This window comes from Tribolium madens, unplaced genomic scaffold (assembly GCF_015345945.1).
Source record: "Tribolium madens isolate multiple individuals breed KSU strain unplaced genomic scaffold, Tmad_KSU_1.1 Scaffold_96;HRSCAF=242;Tcas5.2_LG5, whole genome shotgun sequence".
NCBI classification, from domain to species: Eukaryota; Metazoa; Arthropoda; class Insecta; order Coleoptera; family Tenebrionidae; genus Tribolium; species Tribolium madens.
The window spans coordinates 4,040,219-4,065,779 of NW_025401068.1; the positions used below are offsets into that span (position 1 = coordinate 4,040,219).

At 31.2% G+C, this 25,561-nt stretch overlaps 3 protein-coding genes and 1 pseudogene across 3 annotated transcripts; 3 read left to right on the forward strand and 1 right to left on the reverse strand.

Moving 5' to 3' along the window:
- The first annotated feature begins 2,999 nt into the window (after nucleotides 1–2,999).
- Nucleotides 3,000–4,172, forward strand: LOC123013027 (probable RNA-binding protein 18). Its single transcript, XM_044411317.1, has 4 exons — nucleotides 3,000–3,152; nucleotides 3,203–3,288; nucleotides 3,346–3,559; nucleotides 3,608–4,172. Exons 2-4 carry the CDS (start codon nucleotides 3,212–3,214, stop codon nucleotides 3,905–3,907), a joined length of 591 nt encoding a protein of 196 aa, XP_044267252.1. The 5' UTR covers nucleotides 3,000–3,152; nucleotides 3,203–3,211; the 3' UTR covers nucleotides 3,908–4,172.
- Nucleotides 4,173–5,099: 927 nt separating this feature from the next.
- Nucleotides 5,100–15,327, forward strand: LOC123013398 (kinesin-like protein Klp61F). The gene is made up of 7 exons (XM_044411893.1): nucleotides 5,100–5,237; nucleotides 5,289–5,571; nucleotides 8,677–8,831; nucleotides 8,886–10,263; nucleotides 14,289–14,585; nucleotides 14,634–14,807; nucleotides 14,861–15,327. Exons 1-7 carry the CDS (start codon nucleotides 5,188–5,190, stop codon nucleotides 15,182–15,184), a joined length of 2,661 nt encoding a protein of 886 aa, XP_044267828.1. The 5' UTR covers nucleotides 5,100–5,187; the 3' UTR covers nucleotides 15,185–15,327.
- Nucleotides 15,328–17,159: 1,832 nt separating this feature from the next.
- Nucleotides 17,160–22,190, reverse strand: LOC123013893. Its single transcript, XM_044412746.1, has 9 exons — nucleotides 22,072–22,190; nucleotides 21,105–22,017; nucleotides 20,839–21,051; nucleotides 20,536–20,787; nucleotides 20,327–20,487; nucleotides 18,008–18,893; nucleotides 17,749–17,961; nucleotides 17,442–17,693; nucleotides 17,160–17,388 (listed from the first exon to the last, which is right to left on the reverse strand). Exons 2-9 carry the CDS (start codon nucleotides 21,997–21,999, stop codon nucleotides 17,210–17,212), a joined length of 3,051 nt encoding a protein of 1,016 aa, XP_044268681.1. The 5' UTR covers nucleotides 22,000–22,017; nucleotides 22,072–22,190; the 3' UTR covers nucleotides 17,160–17,209.
- Nucleotides 22,191–23,788: 1,598 nt separating this feature from the next.
- LOC123013227 lies at nucleotides 23,789–25,490 on the forward strand (annotated as a pseudogene).
- The last annotated feature ends 71 nt before the right edge of the window (nucleotides 25,491–25,561 follow it).

The window sequence follows — 25,561 nt, forward strand, 5'->3', positions numbered from 1 at the left end:
GAAAATATTTATTTTGCGAAATATTCCACTGATGTTTGCTAGCCTTGATTTTTAAACGTCGTATTTCGGGAATTTTAGATTTTTTTACCTCAATTAATTTTAGATTACTAAACAGAGTACTATAGTATTTCGGGAATTTTGGATTTTTTTTACCTCAATTAATTTTAGATTACTAAACAGAGTACTACAGTATAAACTGGCGTTTCTAATACGGAATATTTAGTTATACCTACTAGTAGAAATTTAAAAAAAATATAAAGAAATTGAGTTTTTTAAATCTTATGAATACAGATGCGCCAGAACTTGCCTCCCAAAGAAAAATGCCATATACGGTAAGATACCAGGACCATGGAAAAAATGTTAAAAAAATTCTATCTACAAAAATTTCGAAGTTACGAGAGTTTAAATTTTGCACTTTGACTCTATTTATTTCTATTCGAAAAATAATTTTCCAAGTTTTTTGATTACAGGCTATTTGAAAAGGAAACAAGGAAACTGTATCCTAAATTGTAACTCTGTTCAATGTTATTTGTGGCTTTTATTGACAAAATTTTTGTACCTTTGCTAAATAATTATAAAAAGAACATATACAAGATCATCAGTATTATTGATTAGACATGAAAAAAATTCAAATGTTAAAAAATAAATGTCAAATTTTTTTGCCAGATTGAATTTTAAAAATATTTTTATGTTCCTGATGGAAGCTTATCTTACTTGAAAATTTTCTCTGGAGCGCGAGTTCTGACACACAGTAGGTAATAAGATGAAATTGACAAAAGACAAATTAATATTAATGTAATACATTTTTTTGATAAACTGTTTTCAAAAATTTAATTAAGTAACATAATTTTTGTATTATATAGACTTTTTTTATTTTAAGTTTGATTTTACGTAAAACAATAATATTTTCATTGATTTATAAAAATTAATAACATCTATTTTTATTTTCTGAAATTTAAAATGTTATTAAATAGTTATATATATAGACTTATTTACGCTTATTTAGTAACAAATAGAGAAGGCCTATTTCGTACAAAAATTATGCTAATTAATTTTATTTGAAAAATAGAAAAAAAATGTTAATTAATAATCATTTGTTTTTTGTCAAGGTCATCATAATTTTCTTCAAGAAATGGTTTGTTAAATTTTTTATCAAAAAAAATACATTTTTATTCAACTTGTCGTTTGTTAATGTAAAATAAATATCAACTTAATTCGAATTAGTTTAATTCTGAATTAAATTTTAATTTCGTTTTCGGTAAACTGGCTCCTAAAGAATTTTATCTTGAAATTAGGTCTAGTTTACAGTACGATAATTTACGACCCTGCCTGCTTGCGGTTAGAAGTGTCGGCATCCACAGCAGGGGCTGGTTTCTTGGGGTGTCATTTTCACTTTGTTCGACTGTACATACTTCACTCTCTTGCAGTCATACTAATGTTTTGTTAAAAATTATAAGAATGGATTCAGATGAATTAAACATAAACTTTTTTAAAATGTTGTTAATTACTATAGACTATGATGAAGTTTTAAATTTATGTAATTTATTCTTCGACACTGTCAAAATTTACGGTTTTTCTCCCGTGTAAGGAAGTTTTGACAACTGTTTGGCATTTCTCAATACGAAACGTCAGATTATTTTTAACAGATTTAAAGCAAGTTTAAGCCTTATTATGACGCCTATTCTGTACTTTTTGTGTTAAAAATAACAGTCCTGTTAAATGTTAAATTATAACATGCCCGTTAAAAATTTAACACAAATTCTTATTCAGTACACAACAATTTTAACACTTCTGTTATAGTAAGCTGTTAAAAGAAGCACTGTTGCCACATCGCAATACTTTTGAAAATAGCTAATTTAACTTTATTGACAATATATAAATACTTTTAAACATCAAAACTAYAATATTATTAATTGTTTTTTACTTTTGTGTTGATATTCATCTTTTGAAAAGCTATTAAACGCGACAATTTAAATTAAATATCTAGACGGCAACTGACAAAAGTAAAGTTGACGTCTTGTCAGTTTTGTCTTGCGCATAATTCCCCTGTTCAAATTGCTACATGTGTGCCGTCATATTTTTGAATAAATAATCGTTTATCAAGTTGATAACTCCCATGACCAAAAAAAAAGGTATAGCAGCATGGTGCAAGCCGCCGTTTACATGAAGCTAAATCAAATAAATCATTAATTAAACATTGAGCTTCTTCCTTATTCAAACGAAACAATTTAAAAAATGTACCGTCCGACCCGTCGAATGGATTTGCAGCATCAAGCAAGTTTCTATTAATTAATCGCATGCGACGACTAAAAAAATTAATTACATTGTTATTGCTACAAATATACAACTATTTTGAAGACGGTATGTTGTCTTTTCCTCTTCTTCTTCATTTTGTAAAAATAAAAACACTACAACTGCTGCCATTTCAGTTTGACAATCATTTAACACCCCTGTTATTTTTTTAAAGGTATGCTATTAACACCCTTCAAAATTTTAACTTTAACAGTATAAATTAACATATGATGGTTAAATTTTAACATAATTTTGATTTACAGAATACCAATTTAGGATATAACAGGGTGTTATTTTTTAACATACTGTTATAAATTAACACATCAGTTACAGAATAGGCCTCAATGAGTCTAATTCGAAGAATAAAATGTTGTATTCAACTCTTTTGAGTTCTCGTGGAATAAATAACTATTATTACAAAGGTTTAAAAAAAATAGCTCAGCTCTTTTTTTAAAGGATGAATTGAACGTTTGTATTGATTTGTATTGAAAAACTGAATTGAATAAAAGAATTTAAAAATATATTTTTTATATATTTTTTGTCGCAGAAATTAATTATTTACAAAATTTTCTAGTCAGCGCATCATTTTTAGAACTGAAATGACTGCGTTTTCGGTCGGAAAGTGAATAATCAATTCAAATTTGGCGCTTCTTTGCGAATCAACTGGTGCACTTTTTAGGGGATCGTGTTTTAATATGTTGGCAACACTTGTGTGTATTGCAGTTGCGGTCAAAAGATGGATTTGTTTATGGAGAATTTATAAATAGTATCCTTTCATCACCACCCCTAAGCCATTATTCACCCATTTTTAAATGTAGGTTATTTCTAAAAGTGTAACAAATCGCATTCCTGAACCAAAGGTGAGCATTTTAAGATCTAATCGATTTGTAGTTGCATAACCTTTTCTTAGTACTTAACAATGGACAATGCCAAAAAAGACCAAACTACGGAAGACAGAAGACTGTGGATTGGAAACCTTGATCCTAGAGTCACCGAGTAAGTATTTTCTAAATTGTTTTAATATAAACTTACACGCGACATTTCTTTTTACTGGTATCACCTTCTGAAACTTGTGCAAAAACATGGTGCCATTGAAAAGTTTGATTTGTTGTTTCATCGAACTGGACCTTTAGCGGGACAGCCAAGGGGTTATGCGTTTGTTACTTATGTCAATAAAGAAGATGCTGTTCGAGCAAAAGATGTACTAAATAATGTTTTAGTAGGCCAAAGAAAAATTGTGGTAACTTGGGCACACAGTGTGAACAATGTACTAAATCGTACATATAAATATGTTTTGTTGATAATCTGCTTTTAGGAAGAAATTGAAAAACCTAAGCCTGAGATAAATATTCCAGCATTAGCCATGTCTAAAAGTGAAAAGAAGACAGACAGAGAATCTCAGATTCAAGCCATAGAAGCCAAGTTGAAACTAATGGAGAAAAAAGCCGAGGATGAACTCAAAATCAATGACACTGTTGCAACAAAACCACCAGTTATAACACAGTTTCAGTACAATAAACAAGCAGTTACCAATAATAGTCTGAAAACCAAATCACTTTTAAAACGACACGATAAATATGCTAAGCCTTACAGTAAACAAAAGAATAGTAGGTAATAAAGGAACTGAAAACTGAATCTCAGGAACAAGTTGATTTTTAGCCATTTTAAATTTATTTATTAGGTTTTCGTATGTAAATGATGTCAATTTTTAATTGTCTTAATTTATCTCTTAATTTCTCTTAAATTTTAATGTGTATACATTCAAGAATATTATTATTCTGTCCAAGTATTAAACCAACTAACTGTATTAGGCATTAAGTAATTTATTATTTTAAAATAAAAATCAAGTATAGTTTTCAAATACAGATCTCACAAACTTATAGTTTTAATTTAAATTTATGTTGAAATAATTAATGAGAAATAAAAATGGAAAAACCTGTGCCCATACCTGTCATCATACGTCGCAAATATTTGATTTCTACACTGGCTTACACGAAATTTTAAACATCAAATTTATGACAGTTCAAAAAATGTCAATGTAAGCCACGCTTTATTGTCATTATGACTGACGTTTGAAACTAAAATTTGAAAGTTTTAGTTGAAATTTATTTTTGGCGTCGACTTTCCGAAACAATAAACGCCAGCAATACGTGTTTTTATATAAGATCAATAAATTATTTTGAGTTGTCATTTTTTCTTTCGCTCTCAGGATAAAAATTACAAAAACAAAAGTCAGGTTAGTTGTCTAAGGCCCATTTTACATTTTTATGTTAGTCAAATGACAAGTCGTCCAAAATTCCGTGTCCGCCAGTGTATGTTACAGTGGAACCCTACTGACAATTTTTGAGCCAGAAGGTTCCACTATTTCATAATGTGATAAGTAACACGAGATAAATGTATATTTGGTTGCATACGTCACATTTATTAAAATGTGTGGCTGGCTAATAAAACACTTTTTAGAAAAAATTTATAGTCTTATCATAATAGTTATAGTGTTTTTGTTTAATATATTTTTTTAATTTTATTAATCACAAATGTTGACTTATGAAATGGGGTGTTGCCAGATCTCGAATAGAGTATTTATTATCATTATCAAAAAATTGTCTTAAATTTATTAAAATTATTTTGATTTTGCACAAATTATTTTATAATAGTTTTTGCTAATGATGTTAATAAGAGAACAAAATAACTAAAACGTTTTTGGAACAATTAAATTTTTATTTAGGATTATTATTATGATTCAACCATCTGGCAACACAGTGAAGAAACATTTGGTGTCTTTCGCCGCTCTATGTTGGTGTTTCTTGTTAGTTATATTCAAACGAGAAAACCGTTAAGTTTGAGTTAAAATAAATTCTTGAAGAATTTTTGTTTGTTTCCAAGAATTATTGAAAAATGAGTGAAAAAAAGTCTTCTTTACCAATGAAGGTGTACTTAAGGCCAAGGTAAGTCACGTAATCGTTACCAAGTTTGATATACTCATCAAACATTTCCAGACCTTCGGGGAGTACTGAAAATAAAACTTCAATCATTCGCCATATTACGCCTCGCGAAATTGTAATAAAAAATGGCCCAACTGATAAAAAGTATATCTTTGATCATGTCTTCAACGAGAATGCTTCGCAACTTGAGGTTTATGAGACTGCTGTAGCCCCCTACGTTAGTAGCATTCCTGAAGGGTACACTTGTACAGTTTTTGCTTATGGACAAACGGGCACTGGGAAGACACATACGATGTTTGGCGAGCATGATCTAGGCTTGGATTGCGACCTCAGAACGGTAAGTTTTTGTTGGAAAATTTACGATCTAAGACTAGGCTAAGCCGACCCAAAAAACTGGTTAAATCTTTGTAATACAATGGAAAAATTGAACACACTACTATACAAATCATGCACCTAGCTCAATAACTAAAAAAATGATTTTGTGCAGGGGAAGTAAAAAAAAAGCGCACAAGAGTTTTTCTCAGATTATCGCCTACTCAAATGTATTTGAAAACAATATCATTAAACCTAAACAAAAAACTGTCTAAGAAAATTTAGAGACAAAAACGGGGACAAATTCGCTGCCGCTGAGGTGTTAACATAGGGTGTTAAATGTCAGATTAATAACTTTCAATACGATGGTTTGTTCACCGTCGTCTGCGTTGATTGACAGTAATAAAAATCTGGGCCATGTCTGGGCAATAGGCCAAAATCGTGAACTTGTCAAAATGGTAAGTTCCAAAGGAAACTGTAATTTGTGAAATTTGAAAATTTGCAAGAAATTAAATGTTACAGTTGTTGACACATTTAATAAAATATTGATCTGTCACACAACTAATTCATTTTTTCAGCTTAAGAAGCGCAGTATCAATATCATTCAGACATTACATTATAATTTTTAAAATGCCAAGTATCCGAACTTGCTGTATTCCAAACTGTGGGCAAGGGGAGAAAGAGGATGTTGTTTTACATCAATTTCCAAAAAGTAGAAATAAAAAAAAAACGAATGGCTTAAGAGATTATTTGGTACAGTGATGGACAGTAAATTTCGTCCACCCAATTTCCTTGACAGATTAAAAGTGTAAATTAGTCTTTAGGTTTTCCTAACCTTGTTTCAGAATTTTGATTAACGTTTGTCATGTTGACAGAAGGCTCGATAATTTTTGCTACTTTTTACCTTTGTCCTTCGAAATGGTAGTCCTTGGTATGCCCAAAAGTATAGAGACACGTCTTTGAGACATACCTCTTGTACCTTCATGTTCGAATTTGATTAAATTTGACAATTCGTATTTGAATGTCAATTATCATGACAATAAAGCACAGACTACAGTGAATTTTTGTGAATTCACAGAAATTGGGTGGACGAAATTCACTGTCCATCACTGTACCATCGGCAATATACCGTGATTTTTGGAAAACACTTTGAAATAACGAGCTATTATAAAAACAAAAAAATTTTACCAAATGCAGTTCCATCCTTGCTCTTGAATTATAAAAGAATTACTCGTTTTCAGGTAATTTCTACCACTTCCATTAATTCAGAAGGTAAGCCGTTAAAAACGTCTGCACCGTGTCTCTAATCTCCAGTCATTTGACAAAAATTATATAATTTCAAGTCCATTTCGATTTGATCAACAAAGCGATTTAAAAGTAGGTGACACTCATGATTTTGATTTAAAAAATGTTTCAAATGCAATAAGTTCGGCAAAAATTTGTCTTACTAGATAAAATTCAAAATTTAGAAAAAAAGTTACAGGAAGTAAATGTAAGATTTCAAAAGTTGAATAAGCTATATGAAAATAAACTTGAAAAACTAAAGAAAATGCAGGAAAAAATTGACATTTACAGTAAAGGTCAACATTGTGTAGTGAAAATTGAGTTAGATGAACTAAGGGCTGTGTTTTTACTTGATCAAATTTATAATTATTCCCTAAAAAACCCAAGATGGTCTGAAGTTACAGTACGTCATTGTATTGCCTGGAGGTATATTTCTTCAAAAAATTATGAATTTGCGAGAAGAAGTCTGTTTTTAAAAGCTCCATCCAGAAGAACTTTAGACAGACATATGGGAAATTCTCAATGGGATCCAAGCTTGACTAATTTAATTAAAAACAGAATAACTGCTAAAAGCAATTATTTAAAAGACGTTGAGAAAATATGTTTATTTTTTTAAATAAATAAAATTATATTTGCGTATAAAATGTTTTAATTTTTGATGTTTTTCGTCCAGTTCTTAGAAAAAATTCAAAAGTAAACAATTACGCATTTATTATTATACAACCCATAAGACACAAGTAAATTTTTGTATACAAAAATTTATCAAGGTTTCAAACCAAAATATACAGATTCCATTGGAAAGCGGACTCGTCGCTCCCCCAACTGCCATTTTTTGGCATTGCCCAGACTTTTATTACTGTCAATCAACGCAGACGACGATGTTCACAATCGAATTTTCATGGATAGCTTTGAAACTAAATTTAAATAAAAAACACCTAAAAAAGCCTATAACAAATCAATTTGATTTGTGTCTATTTAGTCGCAAAAAAGTTTCCGAAACTAAATAGAAAACCAGTTTTTGTAAAATAAAATAGTGACATATGTTAATTGTTTTATGAAAATGGTTAAGCACTTTAGGGACTTAGCTGCGGAATTAACAAAAAATAGTTAGTTGATAATGATTTTTGGCAGGGTTAGAATACCCTTAATGTATAATAGTAAAAATAGGCATGTTAGAAACTAAATATTTTATTTAATAATCCATATAATAATTTTTATTTCGTACTCAATGTTAAAGAGTACTTTTATGAACTAATTTCAGTAGATAAAGTAGTTTTTTATCGTCTAGTGAAATAAAGTAATTTTTATCTACTGTTTATATTCAGCCAGACACAAGAAATTCTGGTAGGTGAGTACATAATAAAACGAAATATTATACACGACGATAAAGATTGTTTATAATAATACAGAGTGGTTATAAATGATTTTCATCTAGCCAGCTGTGAATTTTCCATGTAAAATAAAAAATGCCGCTTTACGAAAATAGGGGTACCTACTTGTTGTAACTCAAAATTAAAAAATCGCCGTTTACTAAGCGTCCATTTCGAAAATAGACTTCAATTATAAACTTGTTTTCTTTCAAAGTATACATTATTATCGATTATTATTGGAAATTAGTTGAAACAATAAAAATTTTATTAACAACAATTTATTATTAATTAATAAGTGACACTAATGACAAAACTAGAGCTTTCAAAAAAGTAGAGCGGCACAAATAAAGTTACATGCAAAAAAATTCCAAAGCTGGCTAGATGAAAATCATTTATAACCACTCTGTATATGTATAATAAATAACTATTTCACAACCGATAATTTTATACCAAATATGACTTAATAACAATTGTAGGATACCTCTATCGGGATAATTCTGCGAGCTACTCAACAACTTTTTATCGCCTTGGGTAAACTTAACGAAAAAACTGATTACACAGTGAGGTTCTCCTTTATTCAAATAATAAAAGAAGAAGTTCTTGATTTGCTGGATGATAGTACTCCTTTGAGGTTTGTTACGGCTTAAAATCAATAGAAATCATTTTATATTTTTTTTATGTGTAGAGTTTATGATGATCCATTGAGTAAAAGTTCAGCATATACCAAGAGTATGGCAAAACTTACTGTTTTTAATGTTGATGATGTTAATGAGTGGATTAATGTCGGTAAAAAGTCACTTACGAAGAATGGTGGAGGTTCTCATTCTCATCTTATGATCATCTTCTCGGTGGACATTAGAGAAAGGACTTTTAACGGTGCAGAGCGTCTCAGAGCCGGTCGTTTGAATTTTATTGAGTTAGCTGGAAGTGAAAACATGGTTCGTCCTTCCCAACAGAGAGCCAAAGATTTTTCAGTGCTGAATAAGTCACTTATTACGTTTGGGAATGTCATTAAAGCTCTAGAGCAAAAATTGCAGTACGTTCCATACCGAGAATCGAAACTGACTCGACTTTTACAAGACAGCCTCGGCGGCAGCGCCAAAGTTTGTATGATTGCTACATTTTTTCCCAACAGTCATCATATTGATGAAACCATTAATACATTGGAGTTAGCAACTGCAGCAAAAAGTGTCGTTAATTGTCCACAAGTTAATGTCTGCAAAAAACAAACGGACGTTTCAAAAGAACTTCAAGATGAAATAGCGAGACTGAGAAATCAATTAACGGCAGCAAGATCAGGCCAAGGCTTTTATCTAACAGCGCATAGCTATAATAAATTGACACAAGAACAAAAAGATGAAGATAAGAAAGTAATTGAACGGCTCCGTCAAATTCACGAATTGCAAGAACATAATAGAACACTAAAGGCTCAGTATGCCAAGGAAAACGAGTCGTTTCTAAGAACCAAAATGTATATTGAAGATACCGAGAAACGGTTAAAAGAGAAACAATACAAAACAAAAGAAAAAGAAACTCTCTTAGACGTTTTGACCGAAAGAAATAAAGAAATGATTCAAAATGCAAGCAGAATGCTTGATATTTGCGAAAAGACGCTTAAAGAAGAAGCAATTATTTACAAAAAATATCAAGAGAAATGTCAGTCAAACACAAGCAATACTAATGTAGCACAGCAAATTGTAGAAACTACGACTACTGGCATTAAAGATATTGAACAGGCGACAATTACTTACGCCAGTGAGCAACAAAGTCGCATTAAAGATCAACCTGAATTTAAAAATGAACCAACTGATGTGCAACCTATCATGGATATGGCGTGCTCAATAGAAAATTTTAAAACATTAGATGCCCAACAACTTGTCAACAACGACTCGGACTGTTGCAACAAAGCTCACGTAGCAGAATTCATCAACATGGTCCACACTAATATTACAGAGAAATTAATAATCCCAGATGAAATTAAAGGTAAATGGGAAGAGGTAAAGAAGAGTACTATTAGTGTAGATGAAGAAAATAAACAAAAAGTTGCAGAATGTGTCGCTAAGGTAGGTTTGTCCAACTTTTTTTATTGCAAATTGTACACCCAGGGAAAAAAACTATTCACCAGTCTAATTTTCTGCTCACACTGCGCTTTGTTACAATAGTGTTTCCAACTAACTAGTTGGGGAGCAGGTAATATGTCGAAAGACCCTTATTTAGGAAGTTGGTCCGGACTCGGGGACACACGTTTCTTCAAAACGGTCTTTTTCTGAAAATTTCTTCAATGAGTAGAGATTATTAAATGGTGATTATAGTAATTTGCAAAATGACACTAAGCAAATTTTAGAGAAAAAAATGGATGCCCATGTATTTCATTACCTTAACTAAATTTTTGTGATTTACTTTTAATTTTATTGACAAATAGCTAGTTTCTTCCGTTTTTTATATTTATTTTTATTACTTCTAAACAAAGCAAAAAACCCAAAGTGGTAAAATAATGCCATAATAACAATAATAACTAATATTATACAGTATGTCCCCGGATTTTTTTTATTTTACACTAACACTGCAAAAGAAAAAAAATTTTGCTTCATCTGAAAGTTCATTATTTTCACTCAGTGGAAAGAAATTTAATTTTTCTCTTGGTTTTGAGCTTGTAATAATAATAACTAATAACACTATAGTCTACAAACAGTAAGATGTTTAATATACCTTCAATCGAATTATTATTTTTAAGTTAAGTTACCTTTAATTAAACAAAGATAATTGTTAAATTGTTCTATCACGTCATACTTTTTTTGTTACAGACGATAATTTTTTCATGCTTTCTGTACAAATGCCTCCGATTTAAATTTTATTTAAATTCAAATTATTACTATATGGGTCTAAATAAGTCTTAAAAACATTTCACTCGCATTTGGACTTCTTTTCTAAAAATTTAGGGAGCATAAGTGACAAACAAGACGAGCGTTTTCATCAAGATCCGAAAGGTTTTCAAAGATCGACACGAAGGTTTTTGGGATGAAAATATGTTATTAGATGTTGTTGGATTGTTATAAAGAAATCTGATCCAAAAAGTATAATAAAAACAAGTAAAATAACTCATTTTTAATTTGTTCTTTGGCGGTTTTTGTATTTTTGTTAATTACATACACTATCGGCCAAAAGTAAAGAAACATTTGCAAATATTAAATATTTCATTGTAGGTGTATTTGATTTTAATATAATTTATTACAAGTAATTTGTTGGGTTATTCTTAAATATATTTTACAGAATTTAGTAAGAAATAAACAGTTGTTGTTGAATGAAAAATTTATTTTATTTTTTCAAGGGACAAAAGTGAAGAAACAATAAATTTATAATTACATATAAATGTTACAGTTTAATAATGGGTTGCAAATCCTTTATGTTTAATTACCTCAGCGCATCTTTTCGGCATGGAATCGATTATTTTATTAATATATTCTAAGCTTACGTTTTTCCACGTTATTTTTACGGCTTCGATTAATTCTTGTTTTGAATTGAAACCTCGACTGTTTTCTTCTCTTAATTGACGATCAATATGATCCCAAAGATTCTCAATAGGATTGAGATCGGGACTCTGAGCAGGCCATTGCATTACAGGTATTTGTTCCTTTAAAATCCAATCTTTTACAACTTTGGCTGTATGTTTGGGGTCATTATCGTGTTGAAAAGTCCATCTCAGCGGCATATTATCTTCAGCAAAAGGAAGCATTTCTTCTCTTAAAATACGAAGATAAAGGAATCTATCCATTATTTCATGAATAACGTAGAGTGGTCCTATTCCGTGACCGGAAAAACAACCCCAAAACACAGCGCTGCCACCATCCTATTTCAAAGTCTTTTTTTGTGTATTTAGGATTAAATCTTTCCTGTTTTGGTCGTCTTACCCACTGAATTCCGTCTGAGCTATGCAGATTAAACTTTGATTCATCGGAAAATAACACATTTTTCCATTGAGTAGGTGACCAATTTAAATGCTCTCTAACAAATTCCAATCTGTGCTGTCTATTTTTGGCAGAAATAAACGGTGTATTTGCTGGTTTTCGCCCGTAGAGTTCAAATTCATTCAGTCTTCGTCGAATGGATCTCAGTGATATACCCACATTTGGAATTTGTTGTCTTATTTTTACAGCAGATAAAAATGGATTATTTTGAGAAAGTCTTTTAATTTTTTTATCAGTCACGTTATCCGTTTTACGCGGTCTTCCACTTTTTGGAGCACTTATTAAAGTTTTTCTTTTTTTAAATAAGGCATTTTTTTTGGATATAACACAGTTCAATTGCCTGGCTATGTCAATTTGTTTCTCACCCGCCTCAAATTTGTCTATAATTAGTTTTCTCAAGTCTTGAGACAGTTGTTTACCTTTAGGCATAATTACAACTATTTAAAGAACAATTTTTGTAGGAACTGTTTTGCACCGACGTTGTAATTAACTTTGCAATAGGTAAAATGAAAATGTTTCTTTACTTTTGTCCTTAGCAAAATAGTAAAAACTTCACTGTATGTAAAAACCTTATCCAACTTGACCAAAAAGCTTATAAAAAATTATCTTAAGTAGAAGTAAATCTAGTGCACATAAATCGTTTTCGTTCTCATATTTATATAAAAAATAAATAAAAAATTCAATTGTTTCTTTACTTTTGGCCGGCACTGTATTTCTTAAACGTAACTTTTTTAAATAGTTTTTTTGAACTCAGTGCCTCAAAATCTATAAGAAATTAAATTTCAGTTAAGGTATAAAAATCGTGTAAACTAGTGTAATTTTTTCTCTGCGTTTTAAATCCCATCACATTGGCGTTTTATTTTTTTGGCAACGATGTAGTTTTGACAGATGAGCTAACGCAAGTTAACAAAAATGTTTGTAAAAAAAACATAATTTTAATAAATGGCAAGTCAAAAAAACAGCTTCTTAAAAAAGAGTAATTTTTAACAAAACAATCATTATTCAATTAATTAATTAATCTTCAAAGTAATATCGTTAATGTGATGGGACTTGAAAAGAAAGATTATTATAACAAGTCCAAAAGTAAGAAAAAAATTAACTTTTCTTTCTACTGAGTCAGAATAATGAAGTTTTAATTACAGATTTGCTCGTTTAAGATAAAGCAAAAACAACCCTTACTGTTAAAGTGTTACTTTATCTACTCAAAAGAGTTTTTAAAGAAATAGTTTAACGTCTGCTATAAAAAAAGTGTTTCCTTTTGCTTTTTGGGCGTAAAATCAAAGGTAAAAATTTGTTTCCTTTTGACTGGCTATTATAAGTTCAGAATTTTGATTATAGAAGAAATAACTTGATAGAAATTGGCAAAATTCACAGTTTATTAAAAATTCTGGCATTTAAAACTACTTCTACAATCTTAATTTTTGAATGCTGTAGATAAAGAACCTTAAAAGTTAAGTGAAGCTAAAAATGTTTTTCCTTTGCAGTTTTGGCGGAGAATCAAAAGTAATTTTTTTTTTGCTCATGTAAACTTAATCCGGGAACATACTGTATACTTGCAAAATACATTTCTTAAATACATTTATGTATTTGTAATTTGATAATGTGAGCAAGCTTGTTTATTATAATCACAATTTGATGTATACGTTATAATCTATGCTCATTGAAGTAATTTTCACAAAAAGACATTTTTCGGGTCCGGATCAACTTCCTAAATAAGGGTTTTTCAACATATTACCTGCTCTGCAACTAGTCAGTCTAAAACGCTATTGCGTCAAAGCGCAGCTCGAGTACAAAGTTAGACTGGTGAATAGTTTTTTCTCCGGGTGTACCGTGCAATCAAAAAATAAATAAATTATAGTAGGTGGTGATTAAAGTCCTTCAGATGGCAGTCCTGATTATTGACATCAAATGTCAGCGGAAACTTTGAGAAGTTTGCGTTTTATTCATTTTGAGTGAAATAATGTTCACTTTAGAACATTGTTGCAAATGGTCATTTTCACTTTCAGTTTGTGTGGAAAATTTCCAGGCCAGATTCCCAGCCAATGTGTTGCCAACAGTAGAATCGTCACCTACTCTAATTTATTTATTTTTTTGATCGCACGGTATTAACGAATCTGCTTTAGATCGCCAATCTACACATAGTGGGACGTGACAGTTATGATGAAGTGTTGAATTTCCTAAATCAACTTTTATTTGATTGGGACGCTCGGGAAGATGCAATAAGGTCAGAGATACGTGAAGTACAATGTATGCTTAGTTTTTTGAGAAGTCAAGTAGCCCGCGAAGCCGCTGAAAAGAAGGCACTTCAAGAGGAAGCTGCAGAGTTGGAAGCTAGTATGAAATTTATAGAAACTGAGCTTGCAAACAGGAAGGATGTTACCGAATTTGAACAAACAGTAAACCGAGAAATGATGTCCATTGTAAGTTAGGGATTGCTAATTAGTTCATTTTAAAATCTTAATTTTTAGCCGAACAAAACAAATTTGTTATTCAACAATCTGGGAAATGATCAAGTCATAGAACAATTTGTGAAGCTGGAAAATGAATTTCATTCTGGTGCTTCCTATCAACAACAAATGGTCGATGAGCGCGCTGGCGAATTGTTGGAAACTCTTAAGTCACATTTGGCTGACTACAATAATGTAGGTTTTATTTTTGTTGTTTTTTGAGGTGTTTATTTTCGTTATATTTTCAGCATATCGACGAAACATTCTCCAAGGTTCAAAAAGACGCCGATACTGTTAAAACATCCGTTTTAGAGAAAACCATCAAGGATTGTACCTCTGTTGAAAAAATAATCACTGCCGCTAATGAAGAGAATGCTGACTATTTTTCCAAAACTAAGAATATCATTAAGCAAACGTTAAATAAACTGGAACCGTATGACAAAAAGATTTGCTTCATGGGTCATGTGGGAGATACACCTGTCAAGAACTCCCATACTCGCTTTGATCCCGAAGATATTGAAAATGTTGCTTCTTCATCTAATGGAGATGATCATGATCGCGAAAAAAAATAAGATTTTAAAGTGTTTAATTAATTTATTTTAATTTTTTATTAATAGTTTGTTATGTCAAGAATATTGTTTAGAATACTTTGTTTTTTAATTCAATAAATCAGATTTTAATTCAATAAATTCCAGTTATTTTAAGAGCAAAAATCGATTTGATTTATTTTATTTCCGAAAAAAAGCATCAGTTTATTCCCTGTTGGGAGAAAAATATTGAGATTAATTTTAAAAACTAAAAAAAACGATTCACAATAAAACCCGAATTAATATAGAGGGTCGCTAAAAAGTATGGATACAGCTAAATATTTTCAGAACGGTTTAGCAGAGCATGTCGCAATTTTGAAAACAGTTCACCTATTTTCTGGTTAAAATTCAGGCGGTAAAGAGCTAACGATAGATAAAGACAACATTTATGAGGCTAAAAAAATTACATTTTTCAAAATTTAATTACTTCTATAATGTTCTTTATCGCCAACCGTCAATAAAGCGAAGCATTACCATAGCGATTTTCGGAAGTAAACAATCACTTTATCTTACTGTAAAAATAATAGTTATTTATGTACCAAGTCAGTAAAGTGATTCTTTATCGAACGAGTCTGAGATTATGAGCCGAGTGAGCGAAGCGAGTAACAGACGAGTTCGATAAAGACACTTTACTGACGTGGTGCATACAAAATTTTATCGCCAACCACAAACTTTTATGATTAAAAAAAAATTAGATATTATCATTTATTATTGTCAACGTCATTTTTTGCTAAAAGGGTTGCTTTCACCATAGAATAATACGACCAGTCTTTTACTCTTTCGATAAATCGGAAAAATATGCCATTAAAACGTTTTCGTTATAATTTTTATTTCCGAGTTTTTGGCACCACTCTATGAATATGTCATATCGGCGATTGTATTTTTCGACTGATTTTTCTGGTAGAATTTCGAAAGACGTCTCTAACGACTTCTTCTGATTTCAGGCAGCGTGCACTGAATGTCTTCTTCCATTATTTTCGATAAATAATTCGCGACCAAACTCTTACAGTTGGAACCGTGACAGTGACAAACCGATTTCTGTTTAATTTCAAAAAGTCATGGATATGTTGAAAAATATTAGCGCCAGGTAATAAATTTTGTATGCACCACGTCAGTAAAGTGTCTTTATCGAACTCGTCTGTTACTCGCCTCGCTCGCTTCGCTCACTCGGCTCATAATCTCAGACTCGTTCGATAAAGAATCACTTTACTGACTTGGTACATAAATAACTATTTAACTAAGGTTTGCATGCATTACATCACAGAACTCAAAAAGAAATGCTCTTCTTAAAAATATTAAATTTGACTCTTTACATAAAAAAAATCAAGTTAGTCTTGTATCCCCAGAACGAAAGAAGAAAGAAGTTTAATAAACATCTGAGGCGATGGAATTTAACTGTTTAGCGACTCTGTATAAACCTCGTGCCATTTCAATCGCTTCATTACCAACGTCGCAACTGAATTTTTAAGGTCCAAAACATTTGATATGTTTGTAAAAGAAAAATATTTGTAACACCTGGACCCTACTCACAAATTTAGAGGCAAAATACTTCACTGTTTCATACAGAAATTACGAAATGTGATTGAAGTGGCACGATGTATACTTCGGACACAAGCAACGTTGCAACTCTATTTTTTGAGGTGAAATAGCTCACAAATGAAAAATGACCAAGTGGCAATAGAAAAACTCCCGAGATAAACATATTATTTATAATTTTTTGGAGAATACTGGTAATAGAAATACGCAATCATACAAGTTAAGTTGCATTACTATGTGATTTAGATTTACCAAAAATTCATTTTAATGACCCAAAATCAATAAATAATAGAAGTAGTATACCCTTCATTGAAATTATTGTTAATTATATTTATTTATTTTTTTGTTTGAAATTTGTATGAACCTGTACTCTTTGCAGTGTGAATCCTTTATAGGTAGGTATGTAAAAGATGAAATACTCTGCTGACTATCTAAAATTTATTCAAAGGAAAAACGCATTCACAGAACGAAAGATTAAGCCGCTGACGTCACAACTTTTTTAAACTTCATCGGCAATCCGACTTTTGAGGCGAGCACAAAACTCTTCGGTTCAAATTCGAGAGGAACTGGCGTATCAGAAGATTTTTCAATCTCAAACTCGGACAAAATATGAATAAGACCCAACTTTGTACTTATCAGCCCAAAACGTTCACCTAAAACCAATTGTATTCATTTTAATCAGTTACCTTATGAACTAATCGATTACCAATGCAATTTCTTGGACCCTCGCCAAACGGAATGTAGCTAAACGGAGTTATATTCTGCACGTTGGCATCCGAGAATCGTTCAGGGTCGTATTTTTGAGGGTTTGGAAAATATTTTTCATCATAATGGAGCCCAAACAGTGGGATAAAAACTGGGGTCCCCTTATCTATCACAACGTTAGAGTTGGGGATTTTGTAGTCTTCTTTACAGGTGCGGTCCAGGAAGGGCAAAACTGGGTATTTGCGAAGTGTTTCTGCGAAATAAGAAAATGACAAGGAATTATGGTTATAAACTAGTATTTTTTGTACCACAAACACACATATTGAGATATTTCATGCTTTGAAGAGCCTCGTATGTAAGACCACCGTGTTCTTTACGACAAGTGTCAATTTCGGCTCTCACCCTGCGTTGTATCTGTGGTTGAAGACAAAGCTCGTATAAAGTGAATGCCATAGTAGAGCTTGTAGTTTCAAATCCGGCAACGAAGAATTGAGCTGCTTGAGCCACCACTTTATCACCCTCTAAAACGACATTATATTTTTTTTGCACAATTTACACATTACGTACCAAAATTCATATTTTTGGAAAATTCTTCGTTGGCTTTTAAGGCAATAATAGCATCAATCAGGTCGTTAGCTTTCACATTTTTTTCTTCTCGTAACTTAATCGTATGCCAGAAGGTTTCGCGAAGAAAGTCGCTACTTTCCTTCTCTATCATTCTAAATTTTAAAAAATTCACAAGTCCTGGTAGAAAGAAATACGAAGTTTGTTGTATTGCCGTCTTCCACCGAAAGTCAAAAATCCTTCGACCGATTTTGCGAAACTCTGCATCTTCATTTTTGAACGAATTCGCGTTAATCCCAAAGGCACATTTTGCAATAACATCAGTCGCATATTTCGCACATATTTCCTTGGCTTCGAGGGAGAAATTGGGTATTTTTTGGACGACATATTTCGTCATAGTCTCTCCCACTTCATTAATCAACGGAATCATCGCTTTCAGTTTTCCGGTGGTGAAAACCGGGGTCATTTTTACTCTAACAGTTTTCCATTCGGGGTTTTTGTTAAGGAAAAGCATGTTTTTGACCAGGGGGTCATGATGGGGTGATGCTACGCACCTGTCATCAAAATTGTTAAAATCGCGGACTAAAATTGTTTTAACAAGTTCGGGACTTCGGATAATCAAGTGAGGTTTATCGAAAACGAAGATTCCAAAGAACGGTTCAGTTGTTTGTTTATATAAATTCATCAGATGTTCAGCTATAGTTGTGCGAAAGAGGGAAATGTCGAGGAAGTTGCCGAAGAAAGGGGTCGGTTGGAAGTAAAAAACATTTTTCTTCTCCCAGTGGTTAAAATTCCGGGAGAAATATTTATATAAAAGCAGTGCTAGCACCGAAAGTAGGATTATAGTATCAATTGGCAAATAGGGTGTCAATAACATATTGTAGCGCAACTAAAAAATAATAATAAAACGGACAAAATAAATGTGGTTTTTCGACTTACTGATTTAATAGTTGTGCAACAAAAATTGTCCTTTAAACATGTTTATAAACTGATGAAAACATTGAAGAATTTCGTTTATATACTGCATGATTTGAAAAATTTTGTTTCCTTCGTTGGTTATTATAAATACAAATCTTTGCAATGGGTTGTTTTAAAATAATATAAATGGGTTCTCAGACAAATTTAACAATCGTATCGTTAAAAACTTTTCCTAATTCTCCAATCACGTGCCATATAGTAGACAATAATATTTTATTTTTTTTGCCAAGGTGAACCGGCTTATAGTTGCGTGTGATGATAATATATTATCTTGTTTATTTTTAATTGTACTTATCGTCTGCGTCAAAAAATTGTATCATTCGCAACTGAGTTGTTTTATAAACAAAAGAAGTCAAGCAGAAGTCGTGTGTTGTACCATTTTTTTTTGTTTTTTTTTGCCCACTGTGGAAATAAATTTTATTGACTACGCTTTGCAAGAGATGGGCGTACCAAAAAAATATTTACAGATTAAAGGTTTAATAATGAATACTAATTACTTGTAATTTAGTTTACTTTTTATAAAATTGCCTATATAATTTGAGTAACAAAGGAATCGTGGGGCTTGTTGAAAGTTTGTGGGTACTTTGCAATGAAAACCAGTAATTGGGTTTGATTTTTTTAACATAACTACCAACAAGACAAAGCAAGTAGGGTATTAATTTTACAATGTTTAAAAGCACTGGTATTTTACTAGAACAAAATTTCTCGCAAAACGTGGCTTTTTATCATTTATTTAGTGTAAAATATTATGGGCAATAATGATTAATTATTTGATAATAATAAACAACATTTCAATTAATCAATTAATTTGCTGACAATTGAACTGCTTGTAAATAACGATGATTTTAATAAAATATCATCATGACAAGAATTCTTCACTATCTTCTGGCCAAGTCATTGCTAAAAGAACAAAGTTCGATCAAAATCTGCAAAATTTAAATTTTATGTAACACTGCGGTGACGTAATTGTGAAGATTGTAGTTTCATTTATTTATTCGTTATCGGACAACATAATATTTGCAATTCTACTTTACAGTTTCTAAAAATCTGAAAATAGTTCTTGATTTGAATTTACATAATTGTAAATGTAAGTTTGACTTAAAAAATTAATAACGCTTTCCACCTTAGAGATACGCAAGAATATACTCTTTTATGAGTCCCGAAGGTTCAGTTTTAAATTAAAATCGTCATATTAATTTTTTGCATAGATACATATTTTCTAGAAATAAAGTATTGTTTTGAAATTTTAAAATACTGCATTTTTTCCAAGTGTAAACGCAAGTATGTTGACAAAGGTATAATAAAAGTCAACTAAATTATCACACATTTCTTTATTTAATCAACCAACTTTTTAAACTTGAGTACAAGATCAGAAACCGGTGCCATTAAAAACCCTCTAGGATCGATTTGAATCGGATGTTGGGTTTTCTCACACAAATCCACTTCGAACATCGATATTATTTTAGCAACTCCTGATTTTGAACTCACACTACCAAACCGTGCACCTGCAATAATAAATTAATAATTACCAATAAAGTCATCAAAAAAAATACCAATGCAGTTTCGAGGACCTTCACCAAAGGGCAAATATGTAAACTGCGGTCTTGATTTAATATTTTCTTCAGTGAATCTCAAAGGATTATATTTGTCCGGATCTGGAAAATATTGTGGATCGTAATGTAGTCCTGAAACTGATATAAACACAGGTGATCCCTTTTCGAGGACTACCTTTGTTCCCGGGATTTGATAATCGGTGTTACATCGTCTGTCCAAAAATGGCAAAACGGGATATTTTCTTAATGTTTCTAAAAAAAAAATAGCTTTAACAAAAAAACTACAAATTGGGTTATATTTACCTTTAATACACATGTCTAAAAACTCCATATCTTTAAACGAATTATAAGAAATTTCTCCATGTTTGCTTAATACGTCCTTAATTTCCTTTCTTAATTTACTTTGTAAATTTTTATTGATCGCTAATTCGTACAAAGTGAAACAAATTGTCGAACTTGTGGTCTCAAAACCTGCCACAAAGAACTGAGTCGCTTGTGCCACCAATTTATCGCCATCTGGAAAAGACAATCAAACTATGCGTTTAAACGTTTCTTAACAATTTTCTTACCCAACTTATAAGGATCGTTAATGTCTTCTTGCTTCTTAATATCGATCAAAATATCTAACAAATCATTCCTGACAAACTTTTTTTCTTCTCGTTCGATCATAGTTTTCCAAAATGCCTCTCTCAGAAACTTCGCAGATGCCGTATCAATAAATTTTAATTTAAAAAACTTTACTAAATTAGGCGCTATAAAATAGCAAGTGGTTGATATCGAGCGCTCCCAAATTGACCAATTCAACACCCTCCTCGACACCTCCCTAAACTCAGCTTTTTCATTTTTAAAGCAATTTGCATTAATTCCAAAAGACGTCGATGTTATCGCATCTGTTGTGTATCTTGCTGCTACTTCTCTCATCTCCAAATTGGAATTTTTGGTCACTTCTTTCTTCATGTGTTCGATCATGTCGTTCCCAGCTTCACTGATGAGAGTATACATAGTTTTCATTTTCCCGGAAGTAAAAACCGGAGTTATTTTCCGGCGCATGTCTCTCCAATCCGGAGTTTTCAGAAGGAAAAGTAAATGTGATCCCATGGGATCATTTTCTTTATTTTCGGAAATACTGCGGTTGCTGAAAACTCCAAAATCTTTCACGAGGACCGATTTTACTAATTCCGGGTCGCGGATCAACAAGTACGGTTCATCACAGATGAAGAAACCGATAAATGGTTTAGTTGTGCTGTTGTAGATTTTTCGAGCCAACTCTCCAATATTTTTTTGCCAAGTGAATACCTCAAAGGCGTTACCGAAAAATGGAATTGGGCCGATTTGAGGAACATTCTTCTTTTTCCAGTGGTTGAATTTGCGAGTAAAGTAAAAATACAGAGATGTCCAAAATGTAATTAATAAGATAAGTAAATTGATAACCCAGGAGTTCGATAATTGCAATTCAAAGCCCATTTTTTGTTTCAGTTACATCTATACAAATATAATTAGTGCTTAACTAGAGATAAGTTTAGTGGTTTTTCGTACCTTCTCAAGTTCAGTTTAGTTTTTTTTTTTGTTACAAAGGTATGTACAACAGCTAAAATACGAGCAAATATGAAAACGATCACCCAAATAACTGACTCGGAAAGCGTGTTGATTTATTATTTATAGTAGGACAAACATATGATTAATTTTTTTGTTGATGTTGTATAATTAACTATCGGATATTAAATATTGACTCTTGATTAGTTTAAAATGGGGGTTTTGTATCCGCAATTCTTTTATTCTCTAATAAATATAAATACTATTCTATTGTTCTATTCTATTAGAAATTGTGTTAAAAAAGTGAATGCAGACGGTTTTACGATTGTTCTTCTGTAAGTTAAATGTATTGAAACGCAATTTTTAATTACAGAGAATTATAGGTCATGCGATAAACATTTTTTGTTTCACTTTTAATAACATGTTTATTTTATCCATCTGTATTTATAACAATTATAACAATTTTGTTGTAATCTGTAGTTGAGGGTATACCCCGATTCAAACCTACAATGGAAATTGTATATTACTTTATTTTTTTTAACACTGTTTTTCTCAGTTTAATGCTTTGTTCACTTTTTGACGACAAAAGTGCAGCTTCAGTGTTGTCATCTCCACTATAATATAGGATTGAAACGAATTTTTTATTTGTGAGCATGAAAAAATCCCTTCAATGCTTTTTACTTTTTGTTGTTTTTTTCAATAAGGAAATAGTATCTCATTTAACTCCGGTAAATCAAATATTACGACTGTAAGAGAAGTAGGTATATCGTAATGTATTTTTCCTACGACTCTAACAGAAAGTAAGTTTTTCCTCCCTAATTTCAGGAAGGAAAATGGCCACCAGGATTACCTACCAGGAAGGTAAAATTTTCCTTCTCGTTTTGTCAAAATAAAAATAAAAATATGTGTAACCTTTCCGGGAGGTAAAAATTTTTACTTTTCCCATAGAAACGGAAAAACATGCTGCTGGATTCAATGGCGAAACTGAGATATTAAGAGACGTTCTTAGTTTTGAAGTTTTTCTTGCTGGATCGTAGGAAAAATTATATGTATTACACTGGAGGAAAGTAACTTTTACTTATAATATAAATAACTATTATTTTATTTTGATTTGATGTTTTATTGTGTCAAAATCACAATAAGAAAAGTTTTACTTACACTTACCGGCTCTGATACCGTAATAGCTCACTTTCGGGGCTCAAAATAATGCCGGGAAGCCTAGTTTAGTTTACCGGACAGTATGAAATAAAAAAATTACCATCTTTGGGCTTCAGTAGACAAGGATACAATAATATCAAATTTCTTTGAGTAAATAAACAAACAAAAAAAATAGATATTAATTAGAGAGTCAGAGATCATAAATTGTGAAATTAAAAAAAACACATAAAATTTTGATTTTAAATTTTAAATGAATTACACTTATTTTCAATACGTGTCTGCACAAGACTACTTTCTTTTAGGTATTAAAAAAATGTTTTGAAATATAGATTTATTGAGCACATATAGGTACTGGAAAACATCATATTTCTAACAATTTTTAAGACTTTTACAGAATTTTCGTTATTTTAGCAAAAAGGAACTCTTCGCTGTCAGTTATTTCATAATTGCTTGTCTAACATGTATTTCACTCTGCGATTAGCAATTTCTCATCAAAGGAATCATCAAATCAAGTAATCCATTTTTTAATAGGTAGTTCTCTATTTTTTGTTTTTTTTTTATAGTTTCTAGCTGCAAATTGAAAATCTATTTCATCGATTTATATGAACCTACTTTGACCGTGAGCCCCTTTTTAATAAAGTGAAGGTAACTTGTTTGTTTGCAAACATTTAAATAAATTACAATCAATCAGTATAGGTATAATTATTTGCACGAACATACTTTTTTTTAGATGACGTTTATAATTTCGACGGAATTTTTAATTTTCCTCGTTGTGCTACTACTTATCTATTACTATTTTACAAGAAATTTCAAGTACTGGGAAACTAAAAATGTGCCCTACATCAAGCCTTTACCATTCTTTGGTAACATTTACAACGGAATTTTAATGCGCCACTCGATGGGGGAAATATTTTACGACATTTATTACAAATCAACCAAGCCTTTCATTGAATTTTTTTTATCGTGGATAAACCCTGTTTACTACTCAGAGAGCCAAAACTAATTAAGAAAATTCTAGTAAACGATTTTCAATATTTCTATGATAGAAACGTGATGAATAATAAAAGAGATGACCCTATTAGCACCCATATTTTATTCATACTGAAAAATCCCGAGTGGAAGGAACTCAGGACTAACATGACGCCAGTTTTGACTTCATCAAATATGAAAATGATGTCAGAATTAATAGAAAATGCCTCACAGGAAATGACAAATTATTTAAAAAACCTTGTCAAGAATAATTCTTCAGTTGAAATGAAAAATATTTGTTTGAAATTCACCGTGACAGATTGGTTCAACTATTTTTGGGGTGCAAGCAAATTCTTTCAGAGTTTTGTTCAGTGGCGAAAAAACTAATTGATTGGGACGATATTGTGACAGCGTTTCGATTCAGGTGTTATTTCTTAGCACCCTTGTTTGTTCATTTGTTTCGAATGAAACTCTTTCGTCCTGATTGTGTCAATTTTTTGAAAGACACTTTTTTGATATTATGTACAAGAGATATTTTTCAAAGAATTGCAGAAATGATTTAATCGATATTTTACTCCATCTGAAGAATGATGATCGCCAGTTTATAGGTATAATTTTGCTCAGTTTATGTCTAAAAATTAAAAAAATAATAATTGTAGATGGAGACATATTGGTGTCTTGCTGGTTTTGAGACCACAAGCTCAACAATGGGATTTACATTATATGAATTTGCACATAACTTAGACATTTAGGAAAAAATAAGAAACGAAATTAAAGATATTTCGGAGAAATATGGCGGTATAAAATATGATGCGTTGAAAGAAATGGAATATTTGGACCTATGTGTTAAGGGTATAAGGGCCTATGTCGTAACTTTTTTCTTTTAAACTTGTTAGTTTAGAAGTTTTACGAAAATATCCAGTTCTACCATTCCTTGAAAGGAAATGTAACACACCCTACACTATACCAGACACCAATATCATTCAATAATGATGTTGACACTCCTATTTTCATCCCAAGTTTAGCTTTGCATTATGATCCCGAATTTTTTCCCAATCCTAATAGGTTTTCAAATAATAACAAAATTCTCGTCGTTGGAAGGAATTTAATTTGAAATTAACTAAGGCTTAAAAAAATGACTTGAAGACACAAATCCAAAGAAATAAAACATATTCTTATTGTATTTTACATTTATTTTATTTCTCATATTTCCTATGTTCAGACATACCTACTCAGGTAGGTAATGTTCTTATAGGACTAAAAATTGCATATTGTAACAAAAAAAATGAGAAAAATCTTGCCTATAATCAGAAAAAATTGAGCAAAATCTCGTCCACAGACACAAAAAATTTTGACAAAAAACCGC

Bases quoted from the DNA above. Each gene is read 5' to 3' on its own strand.
- LOC123013027 (XM_044411317.1), top strand. From the start codon at position 3,212: ATGGACAATGCCAAAAAAGACCAAACTACGGAAGACAGAAGACTGTGG. The intron at 3,289-3,345 runs GTAAGTATTTTC...TTCTTTTTACTG, and splicing joins CTTGATCCTAGAGTCACCGA to GTATCACCTTCTGAAACTTG. The intron at 3,560-3,607 runs GTACTAAATCGT...ATCTGCTTTTAG, and splicing joins GGGCACACAGTGTGAACAAT to GAAGAAATTGAAAAACCTAA.
- LOC123013398 (XM_044411893.1), top strand. From the start codon at position 5,188: ATGAGTGAAAAAAAGTCTTCTTTACCAATGAAGGTGTACTTAAGGCCA. The intron at 5,572-8,676 runs GTAAGTTTTTGT...TAACAATTGTAG, and splicing joins TGGATTGCGACCTCAGAACG to GATACCTCTATCGGGATAAT. The intron at 14,586-14,633 runs GTAAGTTAGGGA...CTTAATTTTTAG, and splicing joins ACCGAGAAATGATGTCCATT to CCGAACAAAACAAATTTGTT.
- LOC123013893 (XM_044412746.1), bottom strand. From the start codon at position 21,999: ATGGGCTTTGAATTGCAATTATCGAACTCCTGGGTTATCAATTTACTT. The intron at 20,788-20,838 runs GTAAATATAACC...TTTTTTTTTTAG, and splicing joins TTTAGACATGTGTATTAAAG to AAACATTAAGAAAATATCCC. The intron at 17,694-17,748 runs GTACAAAAAATA...CTTATTTCGCAG, and splicing joins TCTCAATATGTGTGTTTGTG to AAACACTTCGCAAATACCCA.